Genomic DNA, 14,420 nt, shown 5'->3' with positions numbered 1-14,420 from the left:
ATTGGGTGCATACATACTCTGTACTGGTACTTGTCATGCAATTACGAGTAGTAATAGTACCGATATGGACAGTGTTGACCTGCAACGGTTCACACCATGAAGGGATGAAACCTGCCTGCTTGATCAATCACTGTTATGAGTATCTATCAAAGGTCCATTCCCACAAGACAACCGACGATTCGTTCACACTTTTTCCTCATGAGTCGCCTGCTGTTCCACCTTGACCATCTCTTCCTGTTCTACGATCCCATGACCATCGGCCGTTAGGTGAACAATGACTTCGTCGCCGAACAATGCACCGATCTCTTCCACCGGGATCTGTTTCGTTTCAGGGCAATAAAAGTAAACGATGACGGTCGATACGATACACAAACCCATGTACAGGAAATACATGTTGTATTTGCTATCGCACCATCATGTCAGTTTGAGACACTACCCAAAACAAACCGACAACAGCTGCGAGACCTCAACTTACATGTTTCTAAAAGCCAACGGGGCCGGTGTGGTATAAGTGATTGCACCGACAAAGTAAGAGAAGAATCCCAACGAGATGCCCTTGGCTCGGATGGTCGTGGGGAAGATTTCACTCATCCAGATGAAACTTGGACCGTCGACGGTTTGAAACAAGACAATATACACATAAATGATGGCCACGCAGGCACCAAGACCGGGTTTGTTGTCAGTGCCCAGGTATTGTGATTGAAGGACGGCTTCGAGTAATAGACACAATGCTAAAGCAGGAAATCCAATGACTGTGTCATTGTTTTCTCCGTGTTAGCTTTTGGTTGATAATGAAAACACAAAAGGGGGGGGATACTTACGAAACATTGTTCGTCGACCAACACGGTCGACTGTATATATGGCGACAAAGACAAAAAAGGTGCCGACAGAAGTGTACAATGCTGTGTGGCGCGAATAAAAGAGCATGTCAGTTCGTAAAGTGACTCGTAATAATCCATATAGCGACGGCTTGTGGCATCGAGGTCAGAAATCTTACCGTAGATGATGAGAGGCATCACACCAGTCATGCCTAGACTTCCAAAGATCAAGACAAGGTAGTTGGATATACCGAGAATCTGGAAACAAAGTATTAGTTACGAGAAGGGGGGAGAGAGAGAAGTTGATTCGACTCTGGAGGACATACACCTGTAGATTGTGCGGCGAACCTATGCAAAAAACAACGTCAACATCTGGACTTTGTATGGTCGTCATGATGTGGGTGAACGACAAGACATACTGTATGAATATGGCCAAAAGACTTCTCTTTCTCCACGAAGGCTTTCGGAACATTTCAATGTACCCCGACTTCATCGACTTGTCAAACTCGACCTGTCGGACAATCTGAGTGAACTCGGCACGAGCAGAAGAGTCGTCTGCGTCGGATGGATCACGATGAATGTTCTTCAGGACCTCCCAAGCTTCATCCGTCTTGTTGACGAGTGTAAGGAAACGTGGTGATTCTTTTTTGTTTTTCGCTTCCTGTCAGCCTAGTTCTTCCAATCTCTTGCGTTTGTTGTGCAATTGTCGAGGACAAGACGTACCAGGGATAAAAGGCAATCCGATCAGAAGAGCCAAAGGACCAATACAAGCTAGAGCCAACGGCATACGCCATTGCACCGTACTGTTTGTAGCGAAATAGCAACCAACAGAGATCCAGGCGCACCTAGAATACATGCACACATCCAGTCAGTTAATCGTGAAGACAGGAGAGGACAGTAGATTGAAATTACATGCTCTTCCAGGATGTACGAACTTACGTGAAATATCCCATACCAAAACTCATCGTCGTCAAACCCGAAAGCAAACCGCGACGATGTGGAGGAGCGACTTCGGTCAGGTACAAAGGGACGAGGCAGATCAGCATGCCTAACCCAAACCCGTGAAGGAGACGAACAGTAATGAGCATGGCGATCTTGACCGACGACGCCACGAGTATGGCACCGACCAAGGCGGACGCGCCGGCGATGTAAAAGGCCTTTTTTCGCCCAATCACGTCGGCGAGGTAGCCCTGCGCCAGGGCCCCGACGGCCAGGCCAAAGTTGAAGAGGGCATTGATGGCACCCAGGATGTTGGCACAGTAGTCACTCGAAGGGTCGAGGTCGAAGTATTCGTAGAAGCCCGGTTGGCCGATACTCGTGACGAAGATGGCGAAGCCGAATCCATACGCGTACCCTCCCCAGGAGACGACGAGACAAATGAGGATGTTGTATTTTGTCAGTTTGGCCATGATTTGGCTTGCTTGATGTCGCCAGGTCCCACTGTCCACAGTGTCCACAGACTAGTAAGAAACGTTCGATCAAGCCTCGGGGAAGTGCTTCAGGCAAAGTAGGTGGAACAAGGTATGTGAGTGCGGTGTTGTAGAACGGAGAAGAGGCAGAAGCAAGAGACGGTGTAGGTGGACATTCAACAACCCTGAAAGTCAGGAGATTTATATAGTTTATCTGTCCCATCCTTTTCCCGAGCCAAATGGAACAGAGTTATAGAAGAAGCTCGGTATACTGGACTCATCCCATCGTGCCCTTCTGCTCCAAGTAGTGGGAGAACTTCCCCAGAATGACGGGTCAGTCGTCGGGTGGTGTATGGAGCAGGTTACGTGTACTTACTCGTATCAGACCAACCTATTGAGTATCATCATAGACATAACCAGTCACTGTATCAGTACGGTACCTCTCTTCCCCCGTACCGATACGTGACCCGTGGGGATTGTGATTAAAACACGGAGTACGGGGTATCGCCCCAGCTTTGTGGGAATGAACAGCGACATCGAGACTGGTAAAATACCTGTAGAGGACTGTCATCCAGTCTAGTAACAGCGTCTCGATCGTGTTTCGTCTCAATACTGAAATGGAATAAGAATATCGGAACGGTCCATCTGACATTCATACCATATTTAATTCTGACATTGGCTCGTTGGGGAAAGTCAACAAAGGGTGGAAATTCCCACGGTTAACACTCGGTTAAATTTCATCTTGACTGTCAGAAGCATTCGCGAAAGGATCATCCCACGCTTGATCAGGACATTGGGACATGAGTCGATGTTCCAAAGGTATGAACTAGTACTGGGGAGGATGACGAGTCGTCGGGTATAGAACGAGCGAATGTTTTTCGTCACTTCAACTCTCTCCTTTATCAAAAATCAGAAACCAAATGCGAAACATTCAAACACGGGTTTTTATGTTCATTCGTTCCCTTGCAGAAACCGCAAGTATACGGAGTACATTTCCTCGGATATCTTCGTATTAATCTTCAACATCATCAAAGTGACCCAATTCTGGGTCTTTTGCCGCGCGAGCAGCCATCATTTTTCTCATAGCCCAACCGAAACCTTTCCCACAGACTGGTCACAGAATATGAGCCTGTTCCGAACACTATTCTAGAGCAAATCGATACATAACATCATAAGTCGACAAAGGTCGTCGACAAAGGTCGGCTGAAAAAAGAGAAAGAAAATTCGTGGAGGAAACAAGTAGAGCGTCCAACGTCGGCCGCTTCAGCTCAATTTCCGGGACATCGTAGAAGGTCAATACAAGAGTAATGGCATCAAAAGTCGTTAGAACCAAGAGAAAACGGGAAGGGTAGTCGTAATCAAAATTCAATAGTTAAAAATGATAATCGGTCGTCCGAAAAGTCGAAAAGCCGAAAGTCGGGAGGGCGAAAAGTGCATCGTACCCTAAAACATTCCAGGGGGAGCCGTGTTCATGGACGGGGTATGAAAGGGAAGAGGGAAGTTGACCTCATTTAAATATGGGCTCAAGATAGGAGTGCCGGCAACGGGACTGTCCTTCATTCTCCCGTCCCCTGTCTCAAAAGATACATGACTGAAATTGTCGCTTGATAGTGTTGGAGAGTTGAAAAATTCATCGCAAAGTGACTCAAAATTATCCAAGTCAAGTGCGAGATCAATATCTGCGTCCGCAAAGAAACGGTTGGATTCTTCATGCGAGGACGTATCACCAGCGGATGCATCGAAACTCTCGACTCGTTGCTGAGGCGTTCTTGGGGTGGGTGGCGCAGGAGATGTCAGCGGTTTCACTGCCACCAAAGGAGCATTCTTGTAGATTTCGGGAATCGATTCAGAGCTCGACGAGTCGTAAAATGTGGGCGAGGAGGGAAGCGTCGGATGTGATGAGTTAGTGGACGAACGATTGTCGAGGATCTTCAGCTCCTTTGCTAAAGAGCCCAAAGTGGTGGAATCGGCACGTTTCAATCCTGTGCTAATTTCCTGGTTGGCATCAACCCTTTTCGGACGCGCTGGGCTTGCTTTGATGGGTGACAATGCTGTGATGCCAGCAACTGGCTGGGTTGACGTCTTGCGGCTGTGGCCAGAGCTGGCTCTTTTCTTCTGTGGTCTGATGGATGGGGAAAATGCTGATGTCCTCCGACTTGTGGAAGGTGGTTGCCAAGATGTGGTCCTACTTCGACCGGCCATCGACCTCAGGCCACTTTCAACAGACGCGGATGAAGCTAGCGATTGGGTCTGCTTTTTGACCCTAGATTTGGGAATCGGTAGGTCAGGCAATCTCTCTAATGGGGGAGGCACCTCAGCCTCAAGCGCCTGGAGGTACGTCATTCGCATATCATCGACTATTCTTCGGAGATCATCTCTAGTCATCGGAGACTCCTCTACCATGCTGGTCCGTGTAGTGAAAAAGGAAGATCCTCCGCTGTTGGAGAGAAAAGAATGTCGATTACGAGAGGAGCCATCAGAGTTATCATCACGATACCCAAGCTCAAGGTTCGAAGTCGACATATGACTTCTGAGCGGAGTTCTGGCTCTCCCAAAGTCATGTTGTAGACATGGACTTTGTTGCAGTGATACAGTCGATGACGGAGATGGGTCCAAGATGAATGGTGTCATTGATCTTGAATCATAATGACTGGTGGACGGACTCCTACACTTTTCGAGTTCCGATATGGCACCCTCCACACCATCCTCCCCATATATGGAGGTAAGGCGACTGTGCTCTGCCCTCCACAAGGCCTGTAGAGTAGGATTGCCTTCTTCATGAGGCTCGAGTAGAGATGCGGTGGAAGCCATGTGACGTGGAAAGAGCGAATGCGTTGGACTGGATATGCCGAGGCCCATAACTTCTGGGCCAGACACAGCGGAGGGATAGGATTGTTCAACCGACCACTGACGCTCGTGCATGAAGTTGGACGATGCCGGGGGCGATCGTGGGTAGTATTCATTTTGGGGGGATTGGTCCGCTAGTTGGCGCACTGGACTGAAAGCCGACTGCGACCGTGGTGAGTTGGGAGCACTTGAGAGGACTGCCAGTCTCGGTCGTGGCATTGACGCTGAAGGCTGTGACAATGCCCGTGGGTTCTTTCGCTCTTTGCCGGCGAGGATAATATCGCCTTGTCGAATGTCTTCCAATGTTCGATCGTAATCGTGTTGGCTGATGAGAACCTCGCCGGAGCTCAGCCGACGGCTTGTCTGAAATTTCACCGGTCCATTGCCTCGCTGAGGTCGTTCTCCCAGTTGAGGCGGCTTGCCCGGGAGGGTAGATTGGTACGAGAAAGATCGAAGATCTGTCGTAAGGTCACTTTGACGCTTTCCAAGGGAAGACCTTCGTAAAGCATGGCTAATGATAACTGGCAGGCGACTCTGGGGTGTCGCCGTAGTGTAAGGAATACTGTGTAGATCTAGCTCGGAGTGGTCGGCATGGTGCTGAGATTTCGATCTCCGAGAATGAAACAGCTTGCGGATTCGTGATTCCATATCGTGAACAGGACTATAGTATATGAGGATTTAGGCTTAAGCATTGACTTGCTTGCGTGAGCATGAGAGGAGCATTGATGTCAGCGGAAGTGTCAAAGGGAGTTGACGTGGTTAACAAGTAGATCCTGTGCCGTTGTACATGAAGGTCTTGTGGGGTGAGTCTGCGACACAGTACGAGCATGAGACCAACGAAGTGCTAGATGATAATGAAAGAGACGATTAGGAAAGCGCAGAGCCTTGCAGGCCATGATATGGCTGGTAGAGATAATAGAGAAAACTGCAGAGTGACAAAAGAGGAAGCAAAACTGTCATGACATGACTGGGGGGATGCTAGAGGTCGAGCAAAGCTGCATATTCGGCACGTCAAACCATGCGACAAGGAAAAGGCTCCAGAAAAGAGCAGGGGACAACGGTCTGCCGACGAAGCAGACTACCGGCGAGGATGGTGGTTGGTGGTTGTATTTGACCCCACGAGCTCCTTGAACTGTCATACCCAAAACTCAACCAGGCTGAGATGGCTGCTGACTGGAGGAGCTCGAGAGACCTGCGGCAGCTAGACAAGCCGTACATGAAGGAGGCATCATCGCGCCCTTGACAACCGAACCAAAACAACGCCCACAACAAACAAACACCTGCATAAGCAGAGACATGCATGGCCTGATTCACCAGGTCTTTTTTTCAACATGTATAAAATTCGTTACTCGCAGCGTCCAACGTTTTTGGTGTTGAGCATGGCCGTGTCGAAAATGGCCTTCAACCTATTGTCGCTGCTCAACACGCACTAGAACAAGTCTGAGACAGACGCACGGTTCACCGGCAGAATTCGCCATGGAGGGTTTGCCAGTGGTCGAATCAGATTTCAGTTGGCCTCGTTGTTCTTTTTGCTGCTAGTGTTACAGCCCAAGTTGACTATCTTCAGCCATATCATCCGTACTTCTGCGTGACAAACTTTCGAGCCAGGCCAGATCATCAACGGTGTCTTCTTAAGCGAGCGAAGGCGAGCCCGGACAGCTTGTTTAGCTGCAGAATCTCGCTCGATCCACGAGCGTTGCTTGAGGCGCTCCGGGCTTGCTTTAGTTTGTGTTTAGTTCAACAGTATTGCAGGGATCTTCCAATTGCCGGAACCACCTCTGCAGGCGGGAAAAGCCATCCGGGGTTCCTAATCTCAGACACATTTCCGATTGATCGGGGGCATCCAGGATCCAATGTCCAATCCTTGGTGAACCCCAATATGTTGCGCATGAAGCAGGCATAGAAAGACGATTACGGAGTGTGGTGGATTGAACAATTTCCACACACAGTTGTTCTCCATGTAAGACGCTCCTTCGGCCATGGTGGTGGTGAAATTTTCAGAAATTTCAGTAACTGCTAACAGGGCTGTTTGGCTTTTGTGCATCTTGAAAGAGAATTGAAAGTGGCGGTCAAGCATCAATGTTTGACGGTCCTGAAGAAGTTGACGCTTTGCTAAAACTTCCACGTCGCACCAGAGGCGGCCGAGATTCAAATTGGACCGCAGATCGAGACACAAGATCAGGATTTGAACAATATGCAGTGCTAGATTACAGCCGTCTTGGGGTGGTCATCTTCAGGCAGGGATTCACCGCTAGTACAATGAGCCACTGTTGCCGAGGATTTCAATAGTCCCTCCTAGCAGATACATGACAACAAATGATCCTAGGAAGACCGCATGTCCTTGTCAAAATGCAGAACTTGTAACATTCTGACCCTAGTACTCTGTTGCACAACCCAATGGACAACGCTAACAAGGCGTTTGTATCTGCACATTCATTCGTGTACGAGCTGTTGGGCCAATTGATGGTGAGGGGGGCTCGTCGTCGAAACCGAGACAGGTTTCTATTTCCTGCATCGTAGACCCCAGATATTTTTTGAGGTGTTTGCTGGAAACATGGCTCGATCTTTTCTGAGGGCCTCGCTTTTGAAACTGGACTGAAGAGGGGCAAACGTCGACTATATTCCTCTGCAGGCCTCACTATTTCTCCTAGCACACTCATCATTTTTGACAACACACTCCTCCTCAAATGAATCGCGATGGTCGGAAAGTGTTCAAGGGTAGGTCGCTGTCTCAGCTTTCATCTCCATAAAATCGCCTTCACACTCGACAAGGGACAAGGATGCAGGCTTCGGCGGACAATGACCAGCGCAGTGTCGCCGATTCATCCTTGACTGCGTCAACTTTGACGACTTACCGGCAGAGGGAGGTAGATAGACACAGTCGGGAAAAAGCAACGAGTACTGTTTCGGAAGCCGAGGAGATACATCCCAAGGACGTGTGGTCTGGTAGTCTCTACCTGCCGTTTTCCAAAGATGGCATGATCTGTTCGGCCTCCAGGAAACAACGACTCCCCAGACTTCGAAGTCAGAGGGTCCGGCCATCAACCTGTTACAGTTCCGCAGTTCTGATCCCCATGTATTACACAATCACGCATATTGGGAGGGAAACGCCATTCAAGGTTGAACAACTCGAGACATGGCGGCACTTGCAAGCAGTGGAAGTCAATAGGTAGCGTTGAGTAGGTCACGGCGGCCAGAGGATTGGGATGGGTCGGGTCCGATTGCGCGATGGGACATTGCCAGGATACATCCAGAATCATCAATGATACTCAAAGAGTTTTGGCACATCTGACGAGTTACATAGTCGGCATGGATGAGGACGATCGTTGAGTCGATTGTTGAGGCGAGACTGGCTGATGTAACGGTATTTCACGACTCTACAAAGTGACACTGGCCGCCGCGAAATTCTCCATCGGTGCACTACGCCGACCTCCGGCGGTCCATACGAGTACGAGTACGAGTTACTAGCCTGCGCCTGCGCCTACTACAGTTCGTCCACTGCTACGGAGTACTACCACTCAGACTGTACGAGGGTGCGGAAGTATTGCTTACTCCGAACAGGTCCTCAATACTCCGTAGTGGTGGCCTCTTTAGGTGTCTTGGAGGTCGTACCTCACCTATTGCTCGTAACTTCATTGCCTGCGTCGGTGCCCTAGCCACCCAAACAGTAGTACCTGGTACCTAGTATTTTACCTGTAGAACCAACTGTGGCCATCCTCCCTCCCCTCATCGCGCCTCGTCCCAGCACATCATCTCCTCCACCTTTTTTCATCGGCTGTCACCGTAGTCCACTCCATCGCAACATTCCCTCTCTACGAGTACTCCCGTACACGACCCAGATCCTCCGTCACAAGGGATGTTTGTTTCCTCTCTGTTGTAGTTGCACTCGAAATCTACACTATCCCAACTACCTCAGTAGCCAGTCTTGTGTTGTGTTGTGTGGCATACTGGGAAATATCTGTTTTCCCATGTCATGCTACTGCCACTCCATCTGCCCTTTATCACATCGCTTGACTGGCATGTCACTACGGCCCTCACTTACTCTGTGTTGCTCGTGACATCTCATTCCTTTTGTTAGGGGTGTTTTGTTGCTCAAACAGACCCGTTCAACATGATGCCAGTTCTTTGTCTTCTTGGTTAGAAGACTACCCTTCACCACGATCCCACTGAATCCCCATCACCGTCGTCGTCCTCACCTACCTAGCCATGACCCTCCTCGACTTCTTCCGCAGCATTCTGCGGCATTTGGCGGCGATGCTCCTCTTTCCCTCCACCCTCAAGACCATGGCGGTGTCACCAAAGTCCTCATCGACCAAGGTCACGGTGGTCGAGACCACAGCCGGCCCCTACACCCTCGATTCTCTAAAGGACGAAATCATGCGCCTATTCAGACAGCCTTGCACGATGCGTCGAATGTTGTCCATGTCATCTGCTCTTCGGATTCAGTACAAGGCCAAATTGCAAGACAGCCAAGCCTGCATGCTACCCTCCTTCTGCCACACCTTACCGACCGGCCAAGAGAAGGGGACATATGTCGCCCTTGATGTGGGTGGCTCTACGTTCCGAGTGGCTATGGTGGAATTATGTGGAAGAGGTGGACAGCAGTCCCCCATGACTGTCAAGCATATGAGCGCTTTCAAAATTGATGAACGCATACGAAGACTGCCGTCTACACAGTTTTTTGATTGGATTGCTGGTAGAATTCGAGACATTCTACAAGCACACCCAGAAGATTGGTCGCAGCATGAGTCTGTGTCACTAGGGCTGGCCTGGAGTTTCCCCATTGAACAAACAAGCCACCGGAGTGGAAAGATGCAGGGTATGGGGAAAGGGTTTGCCTGTCACGAAGACACCATCGGTATGGATCTGGCTGGGTTGATCGAGTCCGCATGCTCTCGTCAGCAGATTAATGTCAATGTCAAAGCAATCATCAACGATTCTTCGGCCACACTCCTTTCTCAGGCTTATATTGAGCCTGCCACTTCCATGGGGTTGATTCTTGGTACTGGAACGAACGCGGCTGCATTCCTTCCCGTGGCGTGTATGGGAAGATCCAAATTCGGGGCACGAGATTCATCGTGGTTTGAAAAGGCAGACAAGGTTATCACGAATACCGAAATATCCATGTTTGGGAAGTCGGTCCTACCGGAGACTCGATGGGATGAAGCATTGAACCAACAACATCAACGACCCGACTTCCAACCTTTAGAATACATGACCACTGGTCGTTATCTCGGCGAGCTTCTCCGACTGATTATCCTTGAAGGCGTCGAAACGGGTGAATTGTTCGAGGGAACCATGCCACGTGTTTTGAGGGAACCGTACTCTCTGGACACCGAGATAATGGCCAGACTGGAATTGGACAAGTCGAAGAATGCCGAGGATTCAATTCCGGCAATCCAAAAAGCTCTGGAGTTGCTAAATCCCCCAACTACGAAAGAAGTTGCCTTCTTGCGAACGGCAGCCGAAGCAATCTCATATCGGGCATCTGCATACATATCTGTGGCCATCCATGCCTTATGGGCTTTGCAGAAAGATTCTGATATTAATCCCAAGTCAGCGTCGGGTGTGCCAAGGACTTCAATTGCGTGTAATGGAAGTGTCATCCTCAAATACCCGGGGTTCAAGAGCAGATGCGAAGAATTTCTTCGACAGATGTTGTCAGAAGAAGGGCGACGATCTGTTCCCGAAGAGATTGTACTCCGGCCGACCGATGAAGCTGCGATTTTTGGTGCTGCCGTGGCTGTCGCACTAGCCGATGTCCCTTGAGCTTTTCGGGTGCTTCGGATGATCCTCCCAAGTTTACCGATGCTTGAGACGTTGAAGGGTGTTACCACTACTGCAAGTCGCCTGAAAAGAGCCGGCAGATTGAGTGCTGCAAATGTCACTCAACATTGACACAGGACATACCTGACCTCTAGCGAAGTCTCGGAGCTCAACACTAAGAGTTTCCGTCGACACATAGTAGCTTTCCAACGCACCCAGATTCCTTCGTTGCATGTGTTGAGGCTGGTCCTGTCTGTTGGACATACCGCATAGCCACTGGTGAAGCAGCACGAGCTTCATTCAGGTGGCGAAGAAGATTCTTATTGGCGAACTGACTGTCGGGTGTCGTCGGCGATGATGATGATTGCCGTGACCAGAGCCAAATACCTAGGTATATGTTCAGGCAGAGATATGCTCCGGCGTTGGGATAGTCCTGCTTGCGGGATTTAGAACGTATACGGATGAAAGGAGCGTTGTCTTGGAAAGAGGGCTTTGGAGAAACTGTGCGGAATAGAGCTTGTTGTGGTATAGCACAGAACAGATAGATTGATGCAATGCTGTAATGGCAATATATAATGCAAATACATATCATGAAACACGCACACGATATCATTTGCCTACTCTGGACACGGAGTCCTCGGGTGGTTCGTGGCAACCTAGGCTAGGACCGCGCCTCTGCTATTCTTCCACGAGGATCTGTCGACGAAAGTCATCCGGTATATCATCCTGACTCTCAAACTTATTGTTCTTCAAGTCCCTGTGGTTGATGAGGTCTTCTAGATGATAGAGCAAACATCTTGATGTGCCTCTTAATGACCGAGTCCACAAGTGTCCCCTACCCACGCTGTGCGTATATGCCAGATTTCTCGGCAGTCACCATGTACGTCGAGCATCGTTCTGATGTCCATCTCATTCCTCCACTGGATGGCTTAGTGAAAAGCGCCAGGCAATGGGTAGCGACGGCTACCAACGACGTTGTTGTCATGGAGGTAAGCTGCACCTCAGATCGATTTCAGCTTGGCCGTAGCACGGCATACCCTTCTTACTCCGGCATCGCTTGCGAAGACTCTAGCACGCCTCGAGTCACGACGTTAGTGACGCATACGCCGATGCAACATCTCCATACCCACATCCTCGGGGCTCAACCACTGCGAAAGAGAGCAATGACAAGGGCGGTCATGGAGAAAGTGATGCAGCTGTCCGTGTGCAGAACTCTGAAGTCGATACAGATCATGATCAGATTCAATAGTGTTGTAGAGTCATGCATCGAAAAGCGCAGTACGTTTGCCTTCGTCGTCATCTTCATCATGCAGACGACCGCGGTCGCCTGTGTCTGTCACGGGGCGAAACCAACATCGGGTGGTCTCTTCGACTGGGGCTGCCGAGCAGTGTCAAATCCAAGTCTGCAACCATCGAGGTCGTCATACCAGCAAGGCCGCCGGGCTGGACCAATGTGCCCTTCATAGAGGGCGTCGCGTGGTCTAACGGATCAACACGTGAGCACGCTGCTTGTGCGGAAGTAGCTTCCCACAAAGCCGCAGACGAGCCTGAGACAACCGTAGTGCATTCGTCACCATACAAGCCTCAAGGGCTACGAGTGCGAGCATCTAAACTCAATCATCGCCGGCCGACTCTTCGCTAGAATCGTCCTCCTCGCTGTCGTCCTCTACATTGCTAGCTTTACCGCCAAATGCACGTCCGCGATTGTTTATATCACCCCCTGCTACCTGCCATTGGCCTCCACGGGGCTTATTGAAGTTGAACGTTGGGCCGGTGCTCTTATTCTTTTTGGATTTCTTTGGGTATTTCTCCTCTCTTGCTGGCTGTCCAATCGGGAAATATGCGGGCAGCTGTTTTGGTCGCTCTCCCCGACCCTGCTGTGCCGGCCGATCTGGTAATTCACTCGGTTGCTCCTGCCCAGGGTCTGGTGTCTCACTCGGGGCCTCGGCAGCTTGTTGGGGCGGCGGAGGGGACGGCTGGTACTGCTGCTGCTGCTGCTGCTGCTGCTGATGCTGTTGGAGTGGTGACAGGGCAGTGGCTGGAGGTATCTGAGCCGACACTGAGGTCGGCGCCTCTACGCCTTGGATCTTGGAAGCCTCCAGTTCGGAGCTCTGCGTAGCCCCAGGCATAGTGGAAGTCTGGACTGCTATTTGTGCGCTGTTCTGGCCTGAGCGTAGAGCCCTTAATTCTTTAACCCAGACCGACAAACGCCCACATACTCTCCTGAATCCATCGTCATTCTCATGTGGAAAGCGAGTCATTCCCATATGGTTGGCATGGATGGAAGCCGAGCCCCAACCGTTCAGCACGGCACTTTCCTCTTCAACGACCTTGCCCACTATTTTCAATGCCTCAGACTCAAAGAAACAATAAAGGTTGATTGGGTAGGGCGAATCGGATGATCGCTGTGAGAAGGCGGTCGCTCTTTTGCTCAGCATCAGATGGAAACGGCGCTGAATATCCCGAAGCTCTTCGGATCGCTTTTCCAGTACTTCCACCAAGGGTATGTTGGTCCGTTTGAGGGGGTAGAGAAACTTGGCACCAACAGAGGCCCAGGATGCCAGTGACGCCCCCAGATGAGGCGTGCCCAAGAAAGCAATGGCGTATGTCAAGTGGTAGACGTCTTCTTCATACTTATCCAGGGCGTCTTTGGCTCGGTGCAAGGCATCAGCAACAACTAGACCGCCCATGCTGTGTACAACGAAGATGATCGGCCTGCTGTTCTAACATAAGGAGAGTGGTCAGTTTGTCGCAACGATACGCGGGTCTCCGTTCACTCAACTGTCTCCGTATCATTCCTCAGTCTTCCCAGGTTTACGAACAGGTCTCTGGAATGTCCATGAAGGCGATTTTGGCTCGCTTCGGCCCAAAAGTTGACGACGTCGGCGTCATAGCCGTACATGATGACCCGGTGTGCGTGATGAACTTGCGGCCCACGTCGAGGATCTGGCAGTATGCATGGCCATTGTTCTCTTCGAAATCTCATAGCGGCTCATAGTTCTTCTCGTACATGGAGATGCGGTTTCTGAAGTTGCAACCAATTCAAATATCTGCACAGCTTCTTTGTAACATAACTCTTGCCACGAGGTTCTTCTTCCATCACACTTCTACTCCGCAAAGACGATCGAATTCTAAACCATCCGTACACGGAGAAGTAAAGCATGGTTGTCATTCGTTTTCACGGAATAAACTAAACAATAATGACCAAACAAACAAAATGCCAAACTCCGATATTTCTTCTCTCTACATATGGAAAACAAGGACGGGGCTTCGCTTACTTCGAGGCCTCGCTTATGCCGCTTACGAAAGCACCCGCTTCTCTCGGCTTGATAACCACAACAACAACAACAACCCTTACCCTTTTGACCTTTTGATTCCCACGTACCACACCACCACGTTAGTCAACCCTTAAGCGTTGATGCGAGAATTCGCCTCTGACCTCGACATACATGGGACCATGGAAATGGTAAACCGCCGGAAGCCGAAGGTGGCAAAAACCGTTTTCCTCGTTGGGACATCACCAGCGTAGGTTCAAGCATCTTGCTTCTCCTTTCCTTTCACACTCAACCCAAGACGTGCG

The 14,420-nt window shown here is 50.1% G+C and overlaps 4 protein-coding genes across 4 annotated transcripts; 2 read left to right on the top strand and 2 right to left on the bottom strand.

Annotated features, from left to right (window-relative positions):
* Positions 1–183: 183 nt before the first annotated feature.
* On the bottom strand, positions 184–2,227 carry PV06_01320 (uncharacterized protein; the record flags this gene model as incomplete). The annotated part of the gene is made up of 8 exons (XM_016401917.1): positions 184–403; positions 476–752; positions 822–902; positions 998–1,076; positions 1,145–1,166; positions 1,238–1,460; positions 1,542–1,663; positions 1,758–2,227. 8 exons carry the CDS (start codon positions 2,225–2,227, stop codon positions 184–186), a joined length of 1,494 nt encoding a protein of 497 aa, XP_016268970.1.
* A 941-nt stretch (positions 2,228–3,168) lies between these two features.
* On the bottom strand, positions 3,169–5,989 carry PV06_01319 (uncharacterized protein). Its single transcript, XM_016401916.1, has one exon. It carries the CDS (start codon positions 5,720–5,722, stop codon positions 3,671–3,673), a length of 2,052 nt encoding a protein of 683 aa, XP_016268969.1. The 5' UTR covers positions 5,723–5,989; the 3' UTR covers positions 3,169–3,670.
* A 2,800-nt stretch (positions 5,990–8,789) lies between these two features.
* PV06_01318 (uncharacterized protein) lies at positions 8,790–11,441 on the top strand. Its single transcript, XM_016401915.1, has one exon. It carries the CDS (start codon positions 9,281–9,283, stop codon positions 10,841–10,843), a length of 1,563 nt encoding a protein of 520 aa, XP_016268968.1. The 5' UTR covers positions 8,790–9,280; the 3' UTR covers positions 10,844–11,441.
* Positions 11,442–11,718: 277 nt separating this feature from the next.
* PV06_01317 (uncharacterized protein) lies at positions 11,719–12,089 on the top strand (the record flags this gene model as incomplete). Its single annotated transcript, XM_016401914.1, has 2 exons — positions 11,719–11,829; positions 11,913–12,089. The coding sequence occupies 2 exons, from the start codon at positions 11,719–11,721 to the stop codon at positions 12,087–12,089; spliced, it is 288 nt and encodes a 95-aa protein (XP_016268967.1).
* Positions 12,090–14,420: the final 2,331 nt, after the last annotated feature.

Source organism: Exophiala oligosperma (assembly GCF_000835515.1).
Source record: "Exophiala oligosperma strain CBS 72588 unplaced genomic scaffold supercont1.1, whole genome shotgun sequence".
NCBI classification, from domain to species: Eukaryota; Fungi; Ascomycota; class Eurotiomycetes; order Chaetothyriales; family Herpotrichiellaceae; genus Exophiala; species Exophiala oligosperma.
The sequence above is the reverse complement of the archived record's forward strand: the minus strand, read 5'-3'. Positions and strand labels throughout refer to the sequence as shown.